The 25,978-nt window shown below is 36.0% G+C and overlaps 1 protein-coding gene across 3 annotated transcripts in view; it reads left to right on the forward strand.

The window, feature by feature from the left end:
* NOL4 (nucleolar protein 4) overlaps window positions 1-25,978 on the forward strand; it is a 341,271-nt gene that overhangs the window by 292,876 nt on the left and 22,417 nt on the right. For all 3 annotated transcript variants that reach the window (XM_066352904.1, XM_066352905.1, XM_066352906.1), the window contains one exon: window positions 11,682-11,862. In XM_066352904.1, the coding sequence (XP_066209001.1) occupies window positions 11,682-11,862 (181 nt within the window). The remainder of the gene's footprint in view (window positions 1-11,681; window positions 11,863-25,978) is intronic.

Here is a 25,978-nt window from a genome sequence, read left to right on the forward strand (position 1 = left end):
ATGGTTAACTGCTCTAAAAAAATCTTACTGACTTCCACTGTGCTTATCAAATTTAAAGTTAAAAATATTTGTTCTGAATTTTTATAATAACTAATATTTGTTCTGAATTTTGATTATAGCTGTAATGTTTGATAGCTAAAGATTTTTTTAAATTTTACTTAGAAAATTAAATTTAACAAGGTGACATTGATCAATAAGAGTACATAGGTTTCAGGTAAACATTCCTATAGTATCTGAACTGTTGATTTTGTTGTATACCCGGTTGTATACCCATCATCCAAAGTCAAATCATTTTCTGTCACCTTATATTTGTCCCTCTTTATACCCTTCCCCCCCATAACCACTTCACTTTTATCTATGTCCATGGGTCTCAGTTTTACATCCCTCTTATGTGTAAAACCATACAGTTCTTAGCTTTCTCTACACAATGATCATGTTTAGAATCTTGCTTTGAGGGAATTTCTAATTATTAAAATATACTTGTATTGGCACTCTCCCATCTTCAGTAGGATATTTAGTTCAAGGTTTTTTGATCTATAGCAATTTGAGAACTAATTTATATACAATTGAATTCTTTGGTCTCTTATAGGTTATCTTTTATTCTCTATTTCCTTTTCTTGCATATTTTCATAAAGGTAATTATATACCAGGGAAGAGATACAAGAATTTTAAATAGGTCCTGCTTCTTTTGTTAGAGGGTTTCTGGGGGATAGATTAGATATCTAGAGAGAAAAATATTTTGTTAATCTGAAATTTAGGTTAATAAGGATATGAAAAAAGGAAAAGGCCATCATTTCCCCTTACTTTTGATGAAAACCATTTCTAAGTCTGCTTTATCCAGACACTACTTTGTCATTTCACTCAAAAAGTAAAAATGGACTTAAATATCTTTAAGAAAAAATGTAGCTATTTAGTATTACATACATGTGATAAAATTCTGGAAATAAGATTAAAAACTAAATGACAAACTATCACCATAGGATATAATACGTACAATAATTATGAGAAACTTGGTATATATTGGTGCTTATACAGGACAATTAAGGTGGCTCAGAATATTTAGTGGTATGATTTTATTATTCTGTTTAAGTTATGATCAGAGTATATAGTACACAAGAGGAAGTGACAGAATGTGTGGCTGGAAAGACTATTCTCCAACTCTGAAGAGCTTTGGATGTCAGTAACTTTGGGTTTGAATCTCAGGGGGTGGGAGTAAGGGGAGAGAAATCTGGAAAGATTTTTAAAGAGAAATCAATATAGTGGTTTACAAAGATAAATTTGGGAGGATATGGATAAGATGTGAAGGAGTAAATACTAGTCAGGAGGTTACAATAACCCAAATGAGAAATTCTGGAGCTCTGAATCATGTGTGTCTCAGATGTATACCAGCGAGGGCAGCCTCAATATGGATCTGAGAGGACCTGGATATCGTTTGATTGATGGAAGCCAGTGTAAGAGAAAAATAAATAATCTTGGCATGATTCATTAACTAGAACAAGAAACATTGGTGACAGAACAGGTGTTGTTTTGTTTTTTTAATTAAAAATTTTTGTAATGGGCATCTGGAGGAAAGAGGAAATAAACTTAATTTCAAAATGTTAAATTTGATATAACTGAATAATAGGAAATTCAGGCATGAGCTTCAGGAGGCTGAGAGTGTACAGGACAGTAAGAATTTGAGAGTAACAGTTATACAGGTAATATCTGAAACCACGCCTGCCATAGAATCTCCTGATAGAGGGCATTGCAACTCTCTCACCAAAAGAGAGTGTTGGATTAAAGAGGATTTAAAAAATAGTTAAGAAAGTTGTTCCTAACCAATAAAGCCCAATGGCAAATAAAGGGATGATTTCAAAGATATTTTGAGTTTTTCTAAATGTATATTTTAAAAAAATAATTCGAGAAACAAAAATACATGATGAGAACATATTTCCTATATCTACAAAACAGTGTAGGACAAAGGTAGGTTTACAAATGTGGGTACATGAAACAACCAGTCAGTGGTTGCCTTTTTGTTTTGTTATCAGTTTCTTTTCTGTACAGAGCTTTTTAGTTTGCTATAGCCCCATTCATTTATTTTTTGCCATTACTCCCTTTACCTTTGGGGTAGAATTTGTAAAATATTCTCTATGACCAAGGTCCATAAATTTAATGTCTATGTTTTCTTTTATGTAACTTATTGCTTCAGATTTTATCTTATTCTTTAATCCAAACTGTAATTTAATTCCATTATTTTGCATGGGACTTTCCAGTTTTCCCAGCACCATTTATTTGAAGAGGTTTTCTTTTCCCCATTTTGTTTTTGGCTCCTTCATCAAAAATTATTTGCTCATACACATATGGTTTTATTTCTGGCTCTCAATTCAATTTCATTGGTCTCTATGTGTGTTTTTCTGCCAATAGCATGCTGTTTTAATTACCATCGCTCTGTAGTGTAGTGTTCAAATTAAAGTCAGGTAGTGTGTCTGTTTTTATCTCCCCCCTCAGGATTGCTTTGGCTTTTGGGGTCTTTTGTGGTTCTATACAAATCTGGTGTTTTTTGTTCTATTTCTTTCAAAAATGACATTGGGATTTTGATAGGAATTGCATTAAATCTGTATATTGCTTTGGGTAATATGACCATTTTAACAATGTTTATTCTTCCAACCCACGAACATGAAATATCTCTTCATTTCATTATGTCTTTTTAAATCTCTTTTAATAATGCTTTGTAGTTTTCAGCATATAGGTCCTTCACATCCATTGTTAAGTTTATTTCTATATATTTCATTCTCTTAGTTGCAATGGCAAAACAAAGTGGGTTTTTTTTTTCATTTCTTTTCCTAGCTTCATTGTTAGTATATAAGAAAGCAGTGAATTTTTGTATATTGATTTATATCCTCCAACTTTACTGCATTTGTTTATTATTTCTAATAGATTTTGGGTGGAGTTTTTGGAGTTATCTATATACAGAATCATGTCATTGCAAAAAGTGACACATTTTCTTCTTCCTTCTCAATTTGGATGCCTTTTCTTTCTCTTGCCTGATGCTCTGGCCAGGACTTCCAGAACTATGTTAAATAAAAGTGATGAGAGTGGGCATCATTATCTTGTTCCTGATTTTAAAGGAAAACCTTTGTTTTTTTACCATTGAGTATGTAATTAACTGAGGGTTTATCACATAAGGCCTTTATTATGTTGAGGTACTTTCCTACCATACCCATTTTAATGAGTATTTTAATCATAAATGGATGTTGTATCTTACCAAATGCTTTTTTTGCATCTATTGATAAGATCATATGTGTATTTAATCCTTTGTTTTGTTAATGTGGTATATTACATTGATTGATTTGTGTATGTTGATCCATGCCTCTAGAATGAACCCCACTTGATTGTGATGTATCATATTATTGTTAATATACTCTTGTATTTGATTTCTTATAGTATTTTGTTTCAGATTATTTTGTTTGTGTTCATCAGAGATATTGGTCTGTACTTGTTTTTTGTTGGTTGGTTGGCTTTTTTAAAAGTGTTATCTTTGCTAGGTTTTGGTATCAGGGTTATATTGGCCTAATAAAATGTTTGAAGAGGTATTTTCTCTTCTTCAATTTTTTGGAAGAGTTTGAGAAGGATGGGTGTCAAATCTTTGAATGTTTGGTAGAATTCACTAGTGAAGCCATCTGGTCCTGGACTTCTATTTTTGGAGAGGTTTTTGATGGTTGTTTCAATTTCCTCATGATCGAGTCTAGGAAGGTTATATATTTCTATAAACATATATTTTTTCTAGGTTATTGAATTTAGTGGCAAGAAGTTCTCTATAATAATCTCATATGATCCTTTGTATACAGTCATCCCTTGCCATACCGTGGTTTACTTTTCACAGTCTCACTGTATCACAGATTTTGAAATTGTATAATCTACTTTTGTATCATGGATTTTTCACTATTATCACAGAATTTTGCGATATATAGGTATTTTTATATATTAATTATTTGCAGTAATATAATTATTTTCTAGCCTTAAAATTTGAAAATATAAAAATATTAATTAAAACATATTAAAAGAATATTAAATCATCATTACATCATTCAAGCTGTAGTATATTTACTGGTGAGTACCCAGACAGAATTTTATATGTTGTTAAAATTACATAGGTTTAAGAGTGTAGAAAGTGTTTAAGAGCATAGGAACTGTTTATAAGAGTGTGGGCAAGGTTTATAAGTGTGGGAGGGTTTATAAAGCCTTAAAATATATATAAATTATAAAATAAATATAAGGTTGATACTTCTCAGATTTTTACCTATTGCAGGGGTTCTGGAACCTAACACTTGTGATAGACAAGGGACCACTGTATCTATGATGTGTGTGGTGATGTCTCTTTCATTTCTGATTTTGTTTGAGTCTTTTTTTTTCTCGGCAAGTCTAGCCAGGGTTTGTCAATTTTAATAATACATATTTTCAAAAAACCAGCTCTTTATTGTATCAATTTTTATAGTCTTTTGTTCTCTATTACATTAAGTTCTCTAATTTTTTATTATTTCCCTTCTTCTGCTGACTTTGGGTTGCTTTGTTCTTCTTTCGCTAGTTTGTTAAGATGCCATGTGAGGTTTTTTACTTGGGATTTCTTTTGTTTCTTGAGATAGGCCTGTAATAATATAAACTTCCCTCTTATTGATGCTTTCACTGCATCTCAGAAGTTTTGATATGTTATTTTGTCATTCTCATTTGTCCTTATATGTCTCTTGATCTCTTATTATTTCTTCTTTTACTCAATCATTTTTTAGTAGTATGTTGCTTAATATTCACATATTTGTATTTCATACTTCTTCTGTTTCCTTTTTTTAAAAAGCTATATGTTTTGATTCTGGGTTTTTTAATATGTAGTTACCATTAGGTTTATGAAAATAAAGTTTCATGTATACATTAGTCATTTGAATGTATCTGATCTTCATCCTCATTTGGAAATTTATACATTTACCCCCTCCCCTCTTATGTTTTTTGTTATTATTATGCTTTAAGTTTGTTGGTGATCTTACTCATACTCTTGTGACCTTTTGTTTTTTGTTTCAGGTAGAATAGTCCTCAAGTATTTCCTGCAATGACGTTTTCTGGTGATAAATTCCCTCAGCTTCTGTATGTCTGGAAAAGTCTTTATTTCTCATTCATATTTAAAGGGTAACTTTGGGGGATATATTATTCTTGGCTGGTAATTTCTCTTCTTCAGTAATTGGACTATTTGGTTTCACTCTCTTCTAGCCTATAGAGTTTCTGCTGAGAAGTTTGACAATAATCAAATGGGCTTTCTTTTATAGATTACTTTCCTCTTTACCCTGGCAACCTTGAGAATTTTCTTTGTAATTATTTTTTTACAGTTTTAATACAGTGTGCCTTGAAGAAGACTTCTTTGGATTGAGATAAGTAGGTGTTCTATTTCTCTCTTGGATTCGAGTATTTAGCTTCTTATTTAGGTTTGGGAAGTTCTCATTAACTATATGTTGAAATTGGCTCTCTGTTCCCTTCTCCTTCTCTTCTACTTCTGGTATGCTTACATTCTAATGTTGCTCTTTCTGATGGAGTCAGATAGTTTGTGTACAGTTCTTTCACTTTTTTAATGTCCAAGTCTCTCTTTTTTTTTTTACCTCTGCATCATTTATTAATCCTTTCCTCCTATTGGTCCACTTTATTTCCTAGGCTTGCATTCTTGATCTCTTTTATTAAGTTCTTCCTCTCCAGAATTCATTTGGTTCTTCTTTAAAGTTTCAGTCACTTTGGTAAAGTACTCCTTTTGTTCTTTGATTTGTTTTCTGAGAACATTAAATTGCCTATCTGTGTTTTCTTGCATCTTGAGTACTTTTAAAACTGACATCTTGACTTCTCTGTTATTTATATCATATATTGTGTCAATGTTTTCTGGATAGTTTTCATTTTCTTTCTGAGTTGCCTTGTTATCTTGCTATCTTGTTTATTAATGGTATATAATGGATTCCTTCTCTGTCTAGGTGTTTTTATGTATGAGTGGTACTTCTTCAGCAGATTAACACAAAGAGGTGTTTCTCTTATTTACCAGTAAGTGGCATTGCATGACAGTTTTTCTAGCTTTGTAAAATGCCAGTGCTATTTCCCACAGCATTTGCCCTCAGAGCAGCTACAATGTGTGTGTGTAGGGTTGGCTGAGGGAACCATCCAGCTTCATTATTGTTTTGCCCTCCAGGTAATGGTGACCCCCTACCTGCATGGGATAGCCTTGAACCCTGGCCCTGAGATTGGTCTCAAAGTGCACCCTTTGCTCAGAAATAAAAGAGATTCTGTAGTACCAGTTTTCAGGTTTTCAGATAATGTGCTCCATTACTCAACATCACCTGCAGAGGGCGACAAGCTTTATAAGTAAGTGGGGTGGCAGGACTTGGCTTTTTTCTCTGACTGGAATGCTGACTGTCCAACAACTGCAGGTGCACCCCTATACTATGTCCTTCGAAGGTCTGTAGTCTGAGCTGCGGCTCATACTACTGACTAATAAAGAAATGCCCATTGAAGCTCTTTGCTCCTCATGGCTAAGGGGAATGCCAACCACAACAGATTCCTCCCCTCCCTGGGCTGATCCCTGTCATGAGCTCCCAGTTTCAGAGCTGCATCTGTGGTTCCTTTAAACCCTTTTACACTCTTGCCTCTCTCTTTTGTTCCTACTTTCCCAATTTTAGATGTTTCAGTGCACTGAGGAACGAATCCTTTGTCAAGTTATAGCTGCTCAAAATGTTGAAACTTCAAGAAGGACCAAAGGGATCTCTCATACAGCCACTCCTCTGATGTCATTCAAGGAATATTACTTTTAAATTTTCATTTTGGTTGTATTAACTAAGAAACTTAAAATTGAATGTTAGAAACCTATAGAAAAAGACTTTTTATTTTTTTTTAGTCAATAACAAAATGACAGTGTTATATTTAAACTTGTAATTTAAAAATGCTGTCTTTACTTTTATATTTAATAAAAACCTTATAGCTATCAGGAAGAATTTTAGAGTAGGTAACTTTGCAGTATATTTGGTTACTTCTTGCCAGCCATGTCTCCATACATATTTGGAGTGTGGATCCTATTTATTTTGAATTTTTTTTAAGGCAACATTTCTCAAATCTTTATTGTTTATAAAATCATGTGAGTATGTTTGTGAGTAAATATTGCTACAAGGAGTATTTGTCAATGTAATAATCTTAATAGACTTTGCTAAAACTCTGGGTAACAGCTCTACTGCTGTGATTTTGGTTTCGCAAATCAAAGACAAACTCAACGTATCTTCTCATTTCAAATCTTATGATGATTCATGGTTCCTTAGATTTAGTCAAAACATGTCTTTATTATCTTAGTGGGTTTGGGAGCACCTTTGCAAAGACCCATCTTCTGTGTTGGAATTTAAATCATCTGTGTAGCCAACAAGTGGAGGAGACTGTAGGGAATGTTTCTGACTATATGAAAGAAATTACTTCCTGAGTAGGTGTGTGGTGATGGCATCATAAGTAATTTCAAATTATCCCAGGTCATAAGTGCATTTACTATGAGTGCAGGCAATTTTTCTTAGCAGTCTAAGTGGGAGCTCTGGATTTCTCATATCTTTTATAAATTTCCCTGGAAACACTTAGCAATGTACTCAGTTCTGGAACAGTTACTATCTGTGAACAAAGAGAAGCTTTTAGAAGGTAGAGATGTTTTTCAGCAGTTTGTATGTGAAATATATTGCACACCCTCACCCCATCTATACTAATAGAGAAAAGGGGAAATTTCAGAGAAGTAAGTTAAGTAAAAATGATTCTGTTATGCAGCCTACAAAGAATCTATACAAGTAGGAGAAATCCAGTAATGATCTTATAGAAAGTTCAGGCAAATTGATGCCTAAATTATTCATGTTGTTTATTATTTTGTATTTATAGGCTCAATTTGAGGCCTATGCATGTTTCTTTTCTTTTCTTTTGGGAGCGAGAATCAGAGGGGAGAGAGAGGGGGGCATTGAGCTGCTTCTGTATATGCCCTGACCCGGGAATTGAACCAGCAATTACTGCGCTCTGGGACAGTGTTCCAACCAACCATGGTTAATTTTTTTTTTCCTTTTTAGAGAGAGAAGAATAGAGAGAGAGGGTAGGGGGAAAGGAAGCATTCATTTTTTGTCTCACTCAGTTGTACATTCATTGGTTGCTTCCCGTATGTACCCTGATCGGAGTTTGAACCTACAACCTTGTCATTTCGGGACAACGCTCTTAACCAACTGAGCTAACCAGCCAGAGCCTATGCATGTTTCTTTACCTTAAAAAAGTGAAATTCTCGTACCCTGACTACCTCATTGGTGAACTAAAAATGTAATTTGATGCAACAATGCCTTGGAAGCTCCAACTGCTGTAACAATGTAAAGTAAAAGGCAAACAGACAAAGATATCTGAATTACTGAATCTAGCAGTAAATTTTATTATTTTGATTATCTTGATAGAGAAATGTTAATGAAAATATGCAACCTGACCAGTCTGTGGCATAGTAGATAGAGCGTTGACTTGGGATGCTGAGTACCCAGGTTCGAAAACGGGCTCACCACAAGCTGAGCATGGGATCATAGACATGCCTCCACGGTTGCTTGGCTTGAACCTAAAGGTCACTGGCTTGAGCCCAAGGTCACTGACTTGAGCAAGAGGTTAGTGGCTTGGCTGGATCCCCCACACACACACTCAAGGCACATAGGAGAAAGCAATCAATGAACAACTAAGGTGCTGCAACTGTGAGTTGATGCTTCTCATCTCTCTCCCTTCCAGTCTCTCTCTCACTAAAAAGAAAGGAAGGAAGGAAGGAAGGAAGGAAGGAAGGAAGGAAGGAAGGAAGGAGGGAGGGAGGGAGGGAGGGAGGGAGGGAGGGAGGGAGGGAGGGGGGAGGGAGGGAGGGAGGGAGGGAGGGAGGGAGGGAGGGAGGGAGGGAGGAAGGAAGGAAGGAAGGAAGGAAGGAAGGAAGGAAGGAAGGAAGGAAGGAAGGAAGGAAGGAAGGAAGGAAGGAAGGAAGGAAGGAAGGAAGGAAGGAAGGAAGGAAGGAAGGAAGGAAGGAAGGAAGGAAGGAAGGAAGGAAGGAAGGAAGGAAGGAAGGAAGGAAGGAAGGAAGGAAGGAAGGAAGGAAGGAAGGAAGGAAGGAAGGAAGGAAGGAAGGAAGGAAGGAAGAAAATATGCAGAGTATGTAGTAGATTGTAGAGAATACAAAGCCTAAGAAAGAGTCAAGGCCTTGGGCAATACAATAAAGGCAATGTAACATTTTCCATGCCATTTCTTTTGGAAATCTACTTTCATAAAGTTATGTTTAATCAAGTAAAGCTCATTTAAAAAAATACATGCTTGTCTAAGGTACTTAAGTAAAGAATTCCTTAGGCACCTGTGGTGAGCTAGAAATACAACCTCTGTGACCCAAGTAGCAGCTCAGGTTCAACAAACTTAAGTTTGTCTCTGTCTAGTTTCTGTGGTTAGAGTGCAAAGGAGTACAAACCAATCTTCTGAAATAGTGTGTCTGTGGTGGATCATGAGGAGACAATGTTTACTCTTCCAAACCATTCCCATTCTTTCCCTCACCTATAAGTAATCACCCATTCTATTATAAGGCCGTTCTTAAAAAGTATGAAATACATAATTATATTCATATATATCTTAAAGATATATTATATATATATACCATATAAAGGATATATTTTTTAAATTTTTTAAATTAAATTAAATTGGTTTATAGACTTATAAAACTTCTTGTGTGCAACATTGTAAATCAACAGCTATAGGTACACATCGTGCTCACCACCAAAAGTTTGCCTCCATCTATCTCCATACAATTGAGCACCTTTACTGGTGTTGCCCTCCTTCTACCCTGTTCCCCTCTGGTGACCAGAAACCTGTTGTGTGCCTCTATGTGTTTTGGGGGGTTTTTTTGCACATGAGTGAATGAAATCATAGGTATTAGCCTTTTTCCATATTACTTAGTTCACTTAATACCCTCATGATCCAAGAAATGAAAACAACCTAAGTGTCCATCAAAGGGTATATAGGTAAAGAAGATGTGGTATGTGCGCGCACGCGCGCGCACACACACACACACACACACAATAGAATACTACTTACTCGGCCGTAAAAAGGTGAAATCTTGCCATTTTCAACAACATAGATGAACCTTGTATGATATATTTATTGATAAGGCCAGAACCTTGTTATATACGTCACTATAAGTGTTTCTTTAATCTGTTGTATATTTTTAATCAATAAAATCAGAATCAGAACAACCTTGTGTTATCTAGTGCACTGCTGGTGGTCATTTAATCATTAATGCTATCTTATTTTCATGGACTTTTTAAAAGAAAATTCAAAATATGTTTTTAAAAAGCTGCGATAGGAATTTTTCTTTTGGATGAGTAAAATTTCATTGCCTAGAAATTTTATTGCCTAGAAATATAACAGCATCCATATATAATATAATATACTGCATCCATATAACATATAATACTGCATTTCAAAACTCCTGTTTTGAAAATAATCTTCGCAGCAACCCAGGGAGCAAGTTGTCATTTTGAGACTTTGGGAACTAATGATTATTAAGAGCTGCTTACAGAGATAAAATGTGACTACAGGGAATATTTATTTTTTATGGTTTTAAAATCTATGCTTCTTTGAATCCAGTATTAGTGATCATTCAAGAGAAAAGCATGAATTAACTTTATATTAAACTTTTGCTCAAAAGGCAATGTAGACTAAATTTTATTGGAATTTTCAAATTTTTTATTTCTCAACATATAGCATACTGCCCAGAACCTTAATAATACACGATACAAATCTTTGTTTAAATACAAATGACTCCCCACAAGGCCTGTTCTGATTATTAATACAATTAATTATATGCCTGCTTGGTACAGTTACTATGGTTTGCAATAATAGTTAATAATGGAAGTCTGAGCTGGTATGTTTAATAATATAACTTAATTCTATATACAAAATATCAATGAGGCCTTAGGTAGGTAGCTCAGTCGGTTAGAGTGTTGTCCCAAAACACCAAGTTGTGGTTTCAAGCCCCTGCTCAGGGCAGTTATGGGAAGTGACCAATGAATGTATAACTAAGTGGAACCACAAATGAATGCTTCCATTTCTCTCTTTCCCCCTTCCTTATTCTATCTATCTAAATGCAATCAATTAAAAATGGTTTTTAATCAATTAAAAATGGTTTTTAATCAATGGGAAAATATTATAAGGATAGACCTTCTCCTTTTAAGAATCTTTCTCCTGTAGGTATATTTTATTGTCATTTTCTTATCACAGAATAATAGACTGATATGTCTCAGAAGAGTCATCAATTTCCCCAAACTGGAAACTCAAATTTTATCATGTTGCCCAACTTATCTTCAATGAAAAGACTGGAAAGTTATACTGCTTTCACCGCTTGGCTATTGTGAACAACTCTCTTCATATATTGTACTTTTAAATTCAGTAGGAAATTGTAAATTGCTCCATCTCCAAATGTGTCTCACATGGTGGCTTTGCTTTCCTTTTTTAGTTGTTTACAAAGTTATTGAAAATGTGCTTATGTGCTTGCTTAATATTGACTAGTATATATATTTTTTTCTTATTCAGTGCTGACATACAGATAATAAGATACTTCTGTTCAAGGTAAAATAGCACAAGATTTGATAAACAATGGGATGTTGTTGTCATTGCAGGACAAATCCTCACCAGCTGACAAACAATGTAAACCAGACGCGGCCCCAGCCACTTACACCACCTCAGCGGTTTCAGGCTCACAGGAGGTGTTGTACATCAACGGAAATGGGACCTACAGTTACCATAGTTACAGAGGGCTAGGAGGGGGACTGCTGAATCTGAATGATGCTTCCAGTAGTGGTGAGTCGACACTATATATTGTATTTTTGTGTCCATATGGGAGTATCAATTCTCTAAAACTGAGAGAAGAAAATGAATATACTGTTCTAAGCAATCAGTCCCAATCTGCTGAAAACATGACTGTTTAATACATAACATCCATCTCCCTTCAAGTCTATATTTCTCTATTCTGTTGCTGTTTCTGGAAAAAGCAGCTCTATTATGCAACTGAATGACTGCTGTTTTATACTAAAAAAAAATTCTCAACTAGAGTAATAGCAAGATTTTTAGCAAATAGTTATACATTCTTCCCCAAAGCTATAATGTACTATTCTCTAGGAATAATGGCACGTGTTCTTAATATTTAAAGTTTTTAATCTGGAAAATTTGAGACCCAGGAACTTTACTGACTTCATGAAACATCCATATGCAGTCCTTGTGCCTAAGAACAACTAAACCGGAACCACACAGAAACAACCTGTGGCTCTCCAGCCAATATTTTGTTAATGACAACGGCACACTCACAAGCAGCTAAATGTTGTAATGGAGCCAGTTCATACTGGCTCATGCTTGATAAACTTTTAGGAATTTGAGCTTATATGCCAGAATGAATTCCAAAAGTGTTATACAAAGCCACACATATATTAGGAATAAAATACATGGATAAATTTCTTATAACTGAGTTGTAGGAAAAACTTTTCTAACCTATACTTAAATCCAGGGAAAATGAGTTTCATTTTATACACAGACACACACACACACACAACTTTTACATGACACAACACCCTGTAAGTAAAAAAAAAAAAAATTGATAAAATATAAAAATTATTAGCTTCTAGAAAGGATTAATAGGCCAAAACCTGAGGGAGTTCTAAAAAAATAAATGCCCAAAACTATATGTTAAAAAAATAAGCACTAGAGATATGAATGCACAATTCCTAGAGAAAGCAATGTCAGCTCCTTTAAATACAGGTAAAGTAACTGAAGCCCACTCATGCCTAAGAGAAATGCAGCTTCTATCTGTCAGATTAGCAAAACTCTGAATGTTTATATAATATAATATTCTTTGGACAAGTCTGTGGGAGATATAAGTGCTCATGTATTGTTTATAGAAATGCAAAAAGTTAGAGTGGAATTTGATAATATCTAGCAAAATTATATATGTATTTACCATTTACCATTTGACCCAGCAATCTCTTTAGAAATCTCATTAGGAATTTACCTCACAGACACACTGTCAAAAATACACTCACAGCCCTGGCCGGTTGGCTCAGTGGTAGAGTGTCGGCCTGGTGTGCGGGGGGGGGAGTCCCGGGTTTGATTCCCGGCCAGGGCACACAGGAGAGGCGCCTATCTGCTTCTCCACCCCTCCCCCTCTCCTTCCTCTCTGTCTCTCTCTTCCCCTCCCGCAGCCCAGGCTCCACTGGAGCAAGGTTGGCCCGGGTGCTGAGGATGGCTCCATGGCCTCTGCCTCAGGCACTAGAATGGCTCTGGTCACAACAGAGCAGTGCCCCAGATGGGCAGAGCATCGCCCCCTGGTGGGCATGCCGGGTGGGCGCATGCGGGAGTCTGTCTGACTGCCTCCCCGTTTCCAACTTCAGAAAAATAAAGAAAAAAAAATACACTCACAAGGCTGTTCATTGCAGTGTTTTTTATATATACTAAAAAGGGATTACCAATAAAAATGTCCATCAATAGATGGTTGGTTGATTCAGTTATAGTGCATCCAAACAGGAGAGTAACATACAGCTATAAAATGTAATGACCCTGGCCAGGGTGCCAGTGGATAAAGCCAGTGGATAGAGGTCGTGAGTTCAACCCCCGTCAGGGCACTAATGATAACCAATTGATGAGTACACAATCGAAAGGAACAAGGAAGTGAAACAGTGAGCTGATGATGCTTTCTCTTTCTCTTTCTTTCTCTCTCTCTCTCTCTCACACAAACACAAATCAATGGCAAGAAAAATATCTTTATATACTCCAGGTAATGAAAAGTATTTCTAGTATACTAATATTCATTAAAGGATTTATATATTTCTTTTAAAAACTGACATAGATGCAGGAATGGAGGGAGAGTTTGGGGAAAGGAATATAAGCCAGAGTTCTATTATTCTTTTATACTTGATTTTGTAAATTCACCTTCGGAACAATTTACATATTTACTTAATTAGGAAAGAAACTAATTTTAAGAATCCCTAATTTTGAAGGAAAAATGATACAGATGAACTTTATCTGTTGAATCAGTGGTTGGCATAGTCCCCGTAGAGGAAGGAGCTTTAAAGATCATACTCCAAAGCATGCAAGCATATGGTAAAACCTGAAATTATTTTTCAGTAATCATATTATTATTTTGTGACTGTTGTCTGTGTATTGTGGCTTAAAGCAAATTTATAATTATGTTGGTGCCAGTGAAAGCTGGGATTTTCAGCAGGGGGCAACATAGATACAATTGTAAAAGCAGTGAGTTTATGCAAAAAGTCCCATCTTGTATTTGAATTGGTAATCTCAGTGAAAACTGGCATTTCCTATCTTTTTCCACTGAAAATGACCAATTTGAATTCTAAAAGTTGAATTAGGTTTGGTGGGCTTTTAATATATTTGGGAGGGAATTGCATTATCGGAGTCAGCTCTTTTACAATATTGGAAATCAGCTCTGCATGTGCTCAGGAGTAATTCTGCTGGAAGGCTGGGGCTCTTAGGTCTGCTTTCAAATTAAAGGTCCTCTGAGGACAGGATCACTGAGCTCTCATCTATATCAATGACTTCCAGCTCAAAAAAGTGGTGCCTCAAGTGGAAGGGGGGGAAAAAAGGAGCTTATTTTGGAAAGAAACTTGGTTTCAAGTGTATATTCAGTTTTTTAAAAGCTACTGAGCCTTCTCAGCTGTTTTCAAGTCTTATTTTTATTTGTTCAGCAAGTCAGCAGGAAAAAGCCAATCCAAATTCAGACAAGAAAAACATAAACAAAAGCTAAGGATTATTTCAGCCTATAAAGCTGGAAATTCTAATATTTTTAAAAAATATTTTACATAAGTAGAACTGATAGTAAAGAGCTTAACCACCAAATCAAAAAAAAAATAAAGGGAAAAAAGAGTATATATTACTAAAGATTTTATTGACATAAAAATTTTAATCTATTAAAAATCATTAATCTATTAATTATTTAACATAGTAACTGCTACTTATTGAGCACCTTTGTGTAATCTTCATTTAATCCTCACACACTCTTTATGAGATATGTCCTGCAATTTGGAAGAAAAAAAAATTTTTTTTCTGTATTTTTCTGAAGCCGGAAACGGGGAGAGACAGTCAGACAGACTCTCGCATGCGCCGGACCGGGATCCACCCGGCACACCCACCAGGGCCAATGCTCTGCCCCTCTGGGGCGTTGCTCTGTTGCGACCAGAGCTACTCCAGCGCCTGGGGCAGAGGCCAAGGAGCCACCCCCAGCGCCCAGGCCATCTTTGCTCCAGTGGAGCCTCGGCTGCGGGAGGGGAAGAGAGAGACAGAGAGGAAGGAGAGGGGGAGGGGTGGAGAAGCAGATGGGCACTTCTTCTGTGTGCCCTGGCCGGGAATTGAACCCGGGACTTCTGCACGCCAGGCCGATGCTCTACCACTGAGCCAACCGGCCAGGGCCTGGAAGAAATTTTTATAAGATTAAACTTGCCCTCACTTTAAAAAAACCATGCCTAGAACCACTTCCTTTTTTTCTAATATGATTGATACCTATTTTATGAGTCTCAAAGAGGTGAGCGACTTGCCCAAAGCCCCTTCTTAACAAAAGGAGAATCCATGATTTGAACACAGGCATTCTGACATCAGAGTCCTCATTGTGAACTACTGGGCTAATAATCAGTATAATAGAAACAGGTACAGAGTAATAAGGGATCATCCCTGGTAAGCACTAATGTACTGTCTCCAGAAACTCCCCTAGTCTGAACATTCCATATAAATGAATGCATTGCACAATATGTTATCTTTTATCTGGCTTCTTTCACTTAGCATGGTATTTTCAAGGTTCATCTATTTTACAGCATGTAACAATACTTGATTCTTTTTTATTGCCAACTAATGTTCTATTCTGTGGATATGCTATATTTTGTCTAGCCATTCATTGGTTGATGAGCACTAGGATATCTTCTACTTTTGGGTTACTATAAAAATGCTGCTATAAGTCCTTTTTTTTGTTATAATTGTGTGTGTATTATGTATGTATGCATGTATGTAGGTACACACACACATATATATATATATATAAAATCAATGTTATCTATGGATACTTAGAAGTGGAATTGCTGGTTCACACATGTGGTAACTCTGAGTTTACTATTTTGAGGAAATAACAGACTGAACATGAGAGAGATGTCTTGACATTTATTTCATTCTTTTTAAATTTTTCTCAATTATGCCTTCTAGTATTTACAGTACAAGCTTTACCTTTATTTTTATTAATTTCATTGCTAAATATTTTCCTTTGTGATGCTATTATAGATAGAATGTTTTTCTTAAAACATTATTCTATATTTTTCTATTCTTTTTAAGAGTTTGTGAGGTATTGGTATTCATACTTCAAATGTTTGGTAGAATTCAGGAGTGATGTTTTCTGAGCCAAGGAGACTGTCTATTTCCTCTTGAGTTAGTTTAGGTAGCTTATGTGTTTCCAGGAATATGTTCATTTTGACTTAATTATCTAATTTGTTAACACAATTGTTCATATTATTCTTTTGTAATCTTTTTTTATTTATGAAAGGTCAATTGTCATGCTCTGTCATTTCTAATTCTAGTCATTTGAAAGTTCTCTTCTTTTTTGGTGATATAGTAAAGACTTGTCAAAATCTCAATCTTTTCAAACAAGTTCTTGGTTCCATTAATTTTTTTTTTTATTGTTTTCTATTCTTTTATTTCATGGATTCCTATTCTTGTTTGAAGTCTGCTTTTCTCTTTATAGGCATTTTTAACCATACACTTCCTTTTTTAAGTATTGCTTTATCTGCATCACAAAAATTTTGGTATGTTGTATTTTCACTTTTGTTCACTTCAAAGTATTTCCTAGTTTTCTTTCTCATTTTTTCTTTGACCCATTGGCTATTTAGAATATGTTGTATATCACATAATTTGTGAATTTCCCAAATTTCTTTCTTTTAATGATTTCTAGTTTTATTCCATTGTGGTCAGAAAATGTACTTTATATAATTTCAATCCTTTCCTGCTTATTGAAATTTGTTTTATGACTCAGATCATGGTCTATCCTGGAAACTGTTTCCTGTGTACCCTAAGAATAATGTATATTCTGCTGTTGGTGGTGGAGTATTTTGTAATGTGTATTAGGCATCTTTGTTTATAATATTTTTTTTTCTGAAGCTGGAAACGGGGAGAGACAGACAGACTCCTGCATGCGCCCAACCGGGATCCACCCGGCACGCCCACCAGGGGCGACGCTCTGCCCACCAGGGGGCAATGCTCTGCCCCTCCGGGGCGTCGCTCTGCCACTACCAGAGCCACTCTAGCACCTGGGGCAGAGGCCAAGGAGCCATCCCCAGCGCCCGGGCCATCTTTGCTCCAATGGAGCCTTGGCTGTGGGAGGGGAAGAGAGAGACAGAGAGGAAGGAAGGGGGGGTGGAGAAGCAAATGGGCGCTTCTCCTATGTGCCCTGGTCGGGAATCGAACCCGGGTCCCCCGCACGCCAGGCCAATGCTCTACTGCTGAGCCAACCCACCAGGGCCTGTTTATAGAATTTTTTAAGTCTCCTATATTCTTGTTGAACATCACCCTAGTTTTTAGAGCCATTTTTGAAAGAATATTGAAGAATGTTTCAAATATTCTTATTGAATTGTTTGCTTTTGCCTTTAATTCTAATTCTGACAGTTTTGTTTCATTTATTTTGAGACTATTGTTAGGTGCATATATTGTTTATTTGGAATAACTTCTTAATGGATTCACTCTTTTATCATTGTAAAATATCCCTCTTTATCATTAGTAACTTCTTTTAAGTCTTCTTTGCCTAATATTAGTTATTTCTGTAATATCAAGGAAAGACAATGGTAACTTGGATTATCGTGGTAGTACTGAAAATGAAATGGACAAAGCTTTGGACATGGTAGTAACATATAGCAGAGTATAGAACAAGTTGAGTATTGCTCACTTCTACTCAAATACAATCAAAATATTTTATCTTTGCTCCATAAGTGGCTAAGTAATTTTGGGCACACAATGCCAAATGCAAAGTGGGACCTCTTGTGTAAAAATTATTTCAAGACAGAGATAATAGAGCATTAAACAAAGCATAGGGCTCTTCTAGCACAAGGTCCTGTGGGTCTAAACATGTTTAATGGTCCATTTTGCTCTTTTTATATTTTTAGCAATCTGGGGGAAGCATTGTGTTTTCATGAAAAAGGTAGACAGCTACTTGTGGTATTAAAAGAAAAAGATAATATGCAAAGAAGGAAAGGATTGAAGACACAGTGAGAATATTTTGAGAGTTTTCTGAGAGGAGAGGAGAGGATTTGGGGGCAATTTCCAACCCAGAATGAAAATTGAGAGGGAACATAAAGGAAATTTTTGCTATGAATTAAGGACCAGGGCTCCAAAAGGTTTTCTTGCTCTTCAAAGCCATTCTCTTCAGAGAAACAAAAGTAATTTTTAAGAAAGGAAGGTTACTATATCACTTCATTATCTAAAACTCTTCTATGGGCTCTCATTGTGTTCAGGAAAATGCCTCAGTGCCCGCCAACCAGAAGTTTTATTTGACCTGTTTTTTGCCCCCACACCCCTAATTTTTGCTCATCTTGTAAATCCTTAATTCCAAGTCTAAATTACATAGAGTCATAATTGTCATAGCACTCTGAAGTTGCCATTTGAAGGACGTACTACAGTGTGTGCAGATGCATACATACATGCATGCATACATACATGCATGCATACATACATAATCACAATACTTTGGTATTCATTCCTCAATAATATTGTTATTAGTATTCAAAGCCACATAAGACATCTGGTATAGATTTCAAGTATACAGCCATACCAGTAGTTTGAAATCAGGTCTTAAATTTTTCCAGTATGAGAATAGATACTATGGTATCTTGGTGAGGTCCACTTTGAAAGTCTTCCCCTCTGCCAAAACAAACAAACAAACAATCTCATTATCATAGTGTAAAGGGACTTGAAAAATAATGTAATGGCAACTCTTTATTTTTAAAGGTTATAAAGAAAGAAATAGGACAGGAAAGTCAGGTGATATGCTCAAGGTCACACAGGTTTGCTTTGTGAATGTTTAGTTAATACATTTTTTCGCTCTGGTATGATGAGATAAAGATCTCTTAAGGATACAGCACAGAACAACTTGGAACAATCCAGACTGTCCCTGCACTGCTGAGAAGCAGGAGTGACAGAATACCAAAATGGCAAATCAAAGATAATGTGGCTTTCTCTGAGCAATGGCTTTGGACTATGCCACTGAGTTAAGAGGGGAAAAAAGGCAAAACACCCATCTTTGCAAATAATAGCTTTTGACTTAAACTGAATTTCTTTAGTTCACAGTTAAGAAAGGACTCTAGCTATAGTAATGGTAGCAAGGGTAATAGTTAAATGCATATTGTGGAGGAGCTCTAAATACCTTTACTTCTAAAAAAAAAAAACAAAAACAACTCATCCTACCTATAGCACAGGTATTGGCTATTACTATTTTGATTTTATTTATTCTTCACTTGTTTTAACAGTAAGGCAGCTAGACTGATCAGGCTTATGATTTCCTTTACTTGGGGACTTTATAAATTTGGGAAAGCCTAAACCTTCTGTCATTTAAAAATGTTATCTTTAGCTTATTTTTTTCATTTTTAAGACATCAGAATGGTCATTCCATGTAACAGATTTGGAGCTGTGGAAACTATATACATATGCATAAATCTTGAGGGATAAAAAGGACGTAGGAAAAGATTAGCCTTATATGAGATGTCAACATCACATCTGATGGCTGACAACTCCAATTAATCTAAGTTTGAGAATTCTTGATTTTGAAATTTGTAGAGATCTTCTGGAAAGTGTAGAAGAGAGTAGCAGCTTCCAAGAGAACAAACTGAATTAGCTACACATTTGACAGTTTAAAAAGCAGATGAAGACAATCAGAATTCAATCCATTAATGGTGAAACTGGGGAGTAGGCTGTGGATTGGCAACACCAATAGTATGACAAAGGTTAAAGGAGATGCCATGTTTGCAGAACCTTTTAAACCAATGTAATAGGAACATCAACCCTGCAGATGGTACTATGTTTAAGAAGAATATGAAGGCAGAAGAATGAAAAAGGAAACTTAACAGCATTTGGATTTATTTTAACAAGTATTTTGGTGTACTTAGGTTCAAATCACTGTAATGGGTACTTTGTTAGTCTGTTTGGGCTGCTATAACAAAAATACCATTGACTGGGTGGCTTGAACAACAAACATTTATTTCTTTCAGTTCTGGAGGCTGGGAAGTCCAAGATTAAGGTGCCTGTGTATTTGCTGTCTGTGTAGAGCCTGCTTTCTGATTCATAGATACTGTCTGTTTACTGTGTGCCTACATGGTGAAATGAGGTTCTCTGGTATTTCTCTTATAAGGGAACTAATTGCATTCATGAGGGCTCCACCTTCATGATCTAATCACCTTCCAAAGCCTTATCTCCAAATACCATTACATTGGAGATTTGCTTTCTGTCTGTGAATTGTGAGGGGAATGCAAACAGTCCATTTTATAGCAGGTACTTTAAGAGAAACAAAGTTGAGGAAGACAGAATCACTGACCTCAAAAAACTTACAGATCAATCAGAAATAAAAAAAAAAACCCAATGTGTCCTCTTGTCTAAATATCAAAATCCTTTAGGATTCTGATTAAGTAATACTTCCTCTGTGAAACATTACTCCACCTAGCTATCCTCACACCCTTTGGAAGATTAATCATTCTCTTGCATGTGCTTTTATTCTAGCACTTAACTCATTGAATTGTGTGACATCAGTTTTCAAATAATTTTCCCTATGCACTTTTTGAAAGCAGAAATTGTTTTGCTCATTATTATGTCCCCTGAATAAGGCCAGACATGTAGTAAGTGTTCAACCTTAGTGGCTTAATGAATGAATAAATTTTAAAAAATAGAACACTTGGTGCCAAAAGTCCTAAAGGTACAAAGAGAATTATTTATGCACACTGGATAGCAGCGTACCGGGTTCTTCTTTGATAAAGCAAAAGAATCAGAGGAAAGAAAAAAGATTAAACCAAATTTAAGGATTCTGTGCATGAAAGAGAAAGGCTCCAAACTGTTTTATAAATTCTTTAATTTTGAATGCAGTAGCAATAGGAAAAGCTTGCCCATGTCAGAGACTTCATAGCATGGAAAGGGTGCCTTTCAAATCTTTCGTTAGTCGATCTCCATTTGTTTAGAGCTGGCAAGGGTCTGCACCCAACAATCCAGATTTTCTAGTTGGAGTTTTATCAAAATGACAGCAGTTATAATTTGCATAAAGAGTTTATTCATATTTTCCAACTGAAATGAGAAGCATGGAAGAAGCCAATCCTCCCATTATTATCACATCCAATTACATAGGACTTTGGAATGCTTTTTTTCTCTCAGGAAGTTCACACTGAGCTGTTTAAAGAGGGCAATTGTGGTTCGCTGCAGTTATTCATGGGCTCTCCTGAGTCTGAATTATATGCATAATGCATAACTACTGATGTTTCCTCTCTGCCAACTCCGTTGGGCAGACTTTTCAATTTGTTTTTCAACTCTGATATAAACTGGGCTGATATGACCAAATTGTAGTAATAATGACCATAATAACTAACATTTGTATGACAATGTCTTGTTTGCATGAATCTTCACATCTATTTTCTTTTTTGGTTCTTCACTAACATTGAGGATTGTTGGCTATAAAGATCCTTTGGATCCTGGCCCATAATTATACATTTAAGGAAGCTTAGCCATAAGATTCACCACCACCCTAGAACTAGTTCATGATGGTATAACAGGCTTTGTCTGCATAGTGCTCTCCCTAGCATCACCATTTTGAGCTATCACTTTTCATTTGAAATTTTCAAAGTGCTTCTGTTCATTTACTGTCTTCTCATCTACCATTCACTCTTCAATCCACTGTAAATGCCTTCTTCCCACCATTTTGTTGAAATTGGTCAAGTTAAGTTTATCAGTGATTCCACTTATTGCCAAACTAAAGACGATTTTTGCCCTTTCTCTAGATTTCTTGGGTGTATTAGAATCTGTTGATGATTACTGCTTTGAAACATCCCCTCTCTTGGCGTCAATGATAATGCTCTTATGTTACCTTGTGCTCAGATGAATTCTCCTGCCAGCTTCCTAGCTTTTTCTCTATACTCATGCTCTTCCATGCTGGGGTATTCCTTGCATCCTGCCCTTGTCCCTTGACTCCTCTTGTTCTGTACACTGCTCAAAGGAGAACCTACTCACTCTTATTTCAATTGAAGAATATGCCAAAACCTGTGTGTCACCCCCATGCTTTGCCTTGAGCATCAAATTTTGTACCCAGTTGTTTATCAGATATATTGGCCTGGACATGTTAAGAAATATAATATTTAATTATTTAAAAATGAATTATTCATTCTCACACATACTATAGCCTATTTTGGGGGTTATCTCATGCAGGAATGCCCTCTCCTGCACCTAACTCATATTAGCTATTATGTTCTCTGTGATAATTTCATGGTTGCTTCATCCATTAAATGTTCTTTATGTATGTTCCCACAATACCCTAGTCGTAGCTATTGTTTAACCTGTTATGTGCTCTTTTCTATATTAGTGTACACTTTGAGGGTGGGCAAGGTGAATGTTTAAACCAGGGGTAGTCAACCTTTTTATACCTACCACCCACTTTTGTATCTCTGTTAGTAGCAAAATTTTCTAACCGCCCACTGGTTCCACAGTAATGGTGATTTATAAAGTAGGGAAGTCACTTTACTTTATAAAATTTATAAAGCAGAGTTATAGCAAGTTAAAGCATATAATAATAATTACTTACCAAGTACTTTATGTCATATTTTTGCTAAGTTTGGCAGAATAAATCTTTATAAAACAACTTACTATAGTTAAATCTATCTTTTTATTTATACTTTGGTTGCTCCGCTACCACCCACCATGAAAGCTGGAACGCCCACTAGTGGGTGGTAGGGACCAGGTTGACTACCACTGGTTTAGACTATTATATCACCTCTGTCAGTATATAACTGGCTTAGTGTTCAATGGATATTAAATGGATAAGTAGAAGATTCAGTGTAAGAAATTATTCTGATAAAATATTGTACCACTTTGGAGAACTTAACTAAAATCCAAATGAGCATGAGAATGATAATTGAAGTTGAGAGTGTCTTTTACAAGTTCTCTTCTAGTCTTAATATCCCTGAAGAGCATAATATTTGGGGAAAATGTGTTTTATATCAAACATTTCAGACAAGTATTTTTAAAGTATATTCAGCTTAAGTCCTCTGGTTCAGGAGGGAAATGTTTACCATACTTACCCAGTAAACTGGGAAGGTGAACTTTCTACCTTTTCCTCTCAATGATTTGTTCTGACTGACTAGCCACATGCAGAGAATTAGTACAGAGGTATGGTGGAGAGAACCTTTGCCATTCTGTCCAGGAGACCAGCTTGCTGTTTCTGTTGTGTGAAAAATGCATAAGGTTTATTATGTTAAAATTGTGTAGATGACTCTATAGAGTACAGCCTAAAATTGATTCACCAGAGTTAAGCAGACCCCTCTAGTTCATTTGTATGTCCTTTATACAATGGGAAGATCTACATAACATAGTATGTGAGGAAAGGTGACTGTGTAATCTAATTGAAGTCAACATAATGGGGATTCTGCAGTTACTTTGTCTCTGTAGAGTTCCAAGAAACCTGAGTTGTCAAAGCACATTCTACAGCATGTAGTAAAATGTCGATAGTATCTAGAGATTTTTCTGTCATGTCCAACTTGTGACTATCTATTCTTAGTACGCCCATTTCTCCCATGTGTGTTCCTGGGACTTAATCCTGTACTGACTTAATCAGGATATTGTCCTACACTAAACCCCACTCATTTGTATACTTATTCTTTCAGTTATAAGTTTATTGACATCTGTGCTGGCCACACGCAGCTATTGAAACTAAAATTAAAATTTTTAAATTCAGTTCCTCAGTTACACATTTCAAGTGTCTACTTTTCAAGGTGGTGAGTGGCTTTGCATTGTCTACCACTGGCTCTAGACTCACCTCTTCTCTCACCTTAGACCAGAATAATGGCCTTTAGATGGTTTTATTATTGCAGAAAGCCTTTCTACATTTGCTCCATCATGCTCAGTGCATCTAATTATGTATATACCATTCACTCTTCAATGAAATGTGAGGTCAATGAATAACCTTATGGAAACTTAAAGGGTGATTCTAAGTAGAAATGCTTTTAATTCAAACTGCTTGGCTTTTAAATAACTTTCAGTTATTTTAGCGTTCTGAGAATTGCTAATAAGTTGTAACATATAGGTATTTAAAACCTCTTTGACATTCTGGGATTACTTTAGAAGCAAAAACTGTCTACCTAAATGAAGAGGTAAACTGAAGCAAGTTTTAAAAGTGAGTTTATTCTGGAATAGCAGAAGAATTGCAATTCAGGATGGTCTAACTATAGCACGCTGCAGGCGAGTCCCCTGAGGATTTGAGGTCAGCCATGTTTACGGGCAGGGGACGTAAAGAGGACAGAGTTTAGTTAAAGTCTGTTAAAGTGAAAAACAAACGGTGACAAGCTTTGAAACTGTCCCAAGGAGACAAAAATAGTCCAGTCGTACAAACAAACTCAATTTAGGTCATTTTGCAAGACCAACCCAACCTGGTTCATTTCTTGTTCATGCCTCTGGAGACCATAAGCAAAACCTTCTAAGTTTGATATAAGTTGCATCCCCTATCATTTAAGAAAATTCCAATGTTATCAGTTTTCTGTAAATCAGGCATTTATGGGAAATCAGTCTCTCGGTTCCTAAGTTTTGTTTTCCCGAGAGCATATGTGTGAGGCTTTCCATTTTGTATCTTCTGCTTTCATTTTAGATTGAAATTCTTTCACAAAAACAAATTTTAAAAGAATAGCATTGTAAAAGAATTTAAAACTTCCCGATGTTTCTAGAAAGAAAATCCCACTTTTTAATGATTAGAATTTGTCTTAGTCATTTGCTGAAAAATTGAAAGGAAAATAATGTGATTTATCTGCCAAGTAAAACAGTGTCTTTCATTTTATCTAACTGAGCCCTCACCTCTGTCACCAGTTCCTGTAGATCAAGAAGTCTCCAAGAAGGGATTCCTAAGGAATAGGCAAGTGGCCCCATGTCCTCCCTAAACTGCCCAGCACATGTAATTGGTTTGCAGCTCAATATTGATCAGCCTTTTAGCATCCTGAAAGCCTGTTCTCTACAGTAAAATGGATCTTTACATACTCTGAAGATCCTCTTGAGAATTTTGTGTTGTGCCTATTCACTGAAGGGGAGGAATGAAAAAAAAAATAGACTCCATTAGTATTCTGGACCCTTTCCTCATGAGCCTGCTGGTATACCATTCAGGGGTTTTCCAGGTGGTGTGCGTTCATTATGCTTGGCTTGTTGTTTGCCTTCAACAACCACCTTTGAGTTTTGACTTATCCTCTTGGGATCTATCTGAACATATCAGTTAAATGTTACTGGCCCCACCAGCCCTCTGCTCCTCGGGAAGGAGCTCTCTTGAAGAATTCAGAATGTTCTACTTTTCTAGAAAGTTGGAATTATCACTCTCTATGAAAACTGAATTAGCCATTTTCTACCTTCCTCTTTCCTGGATCCAGGTACTAATTCACCTTCTTCAAATGGGTACCAGGCTGGTTCCCTAGCCTCACTTAGAGGTCTGGGGTCTGTCTGCCTGAATCCCTCCAAAAAGGCAGGAAGGTCAAAGCCGCCTTATCTTTCTCTTTGATGTTAACATTTTTCAAATGCTAACTACAAATACAGTAAGAATGTTAATATTTCCTTTTGTCATTTCAAGGGACAAGGTCACTTTAAATGACATTTAGCTCTTGACTGACATACAAATGCTTTTCCTGACAGCCCTCCCCGGATCCATGTTCAGTTGTTGGAATTAGTGGAAGCG

The sequence above is a fragment of the Saccopteryx leptura genome, chromosome 11 (genome assembly GCF_036850995.1).
Source record: "Saccopteryx leptura isolate mSacLep1 chromosome 11, mSacLep1_pri_phased_curated, whole genome shotgun sequence".
Classification (NCBI taxonomy): Eukaryota; Metazoa; Chordata; class Mammalia; order Chiroptera; family Emballonuridae; genus Saccopteryx; species Saccopteryx leptura.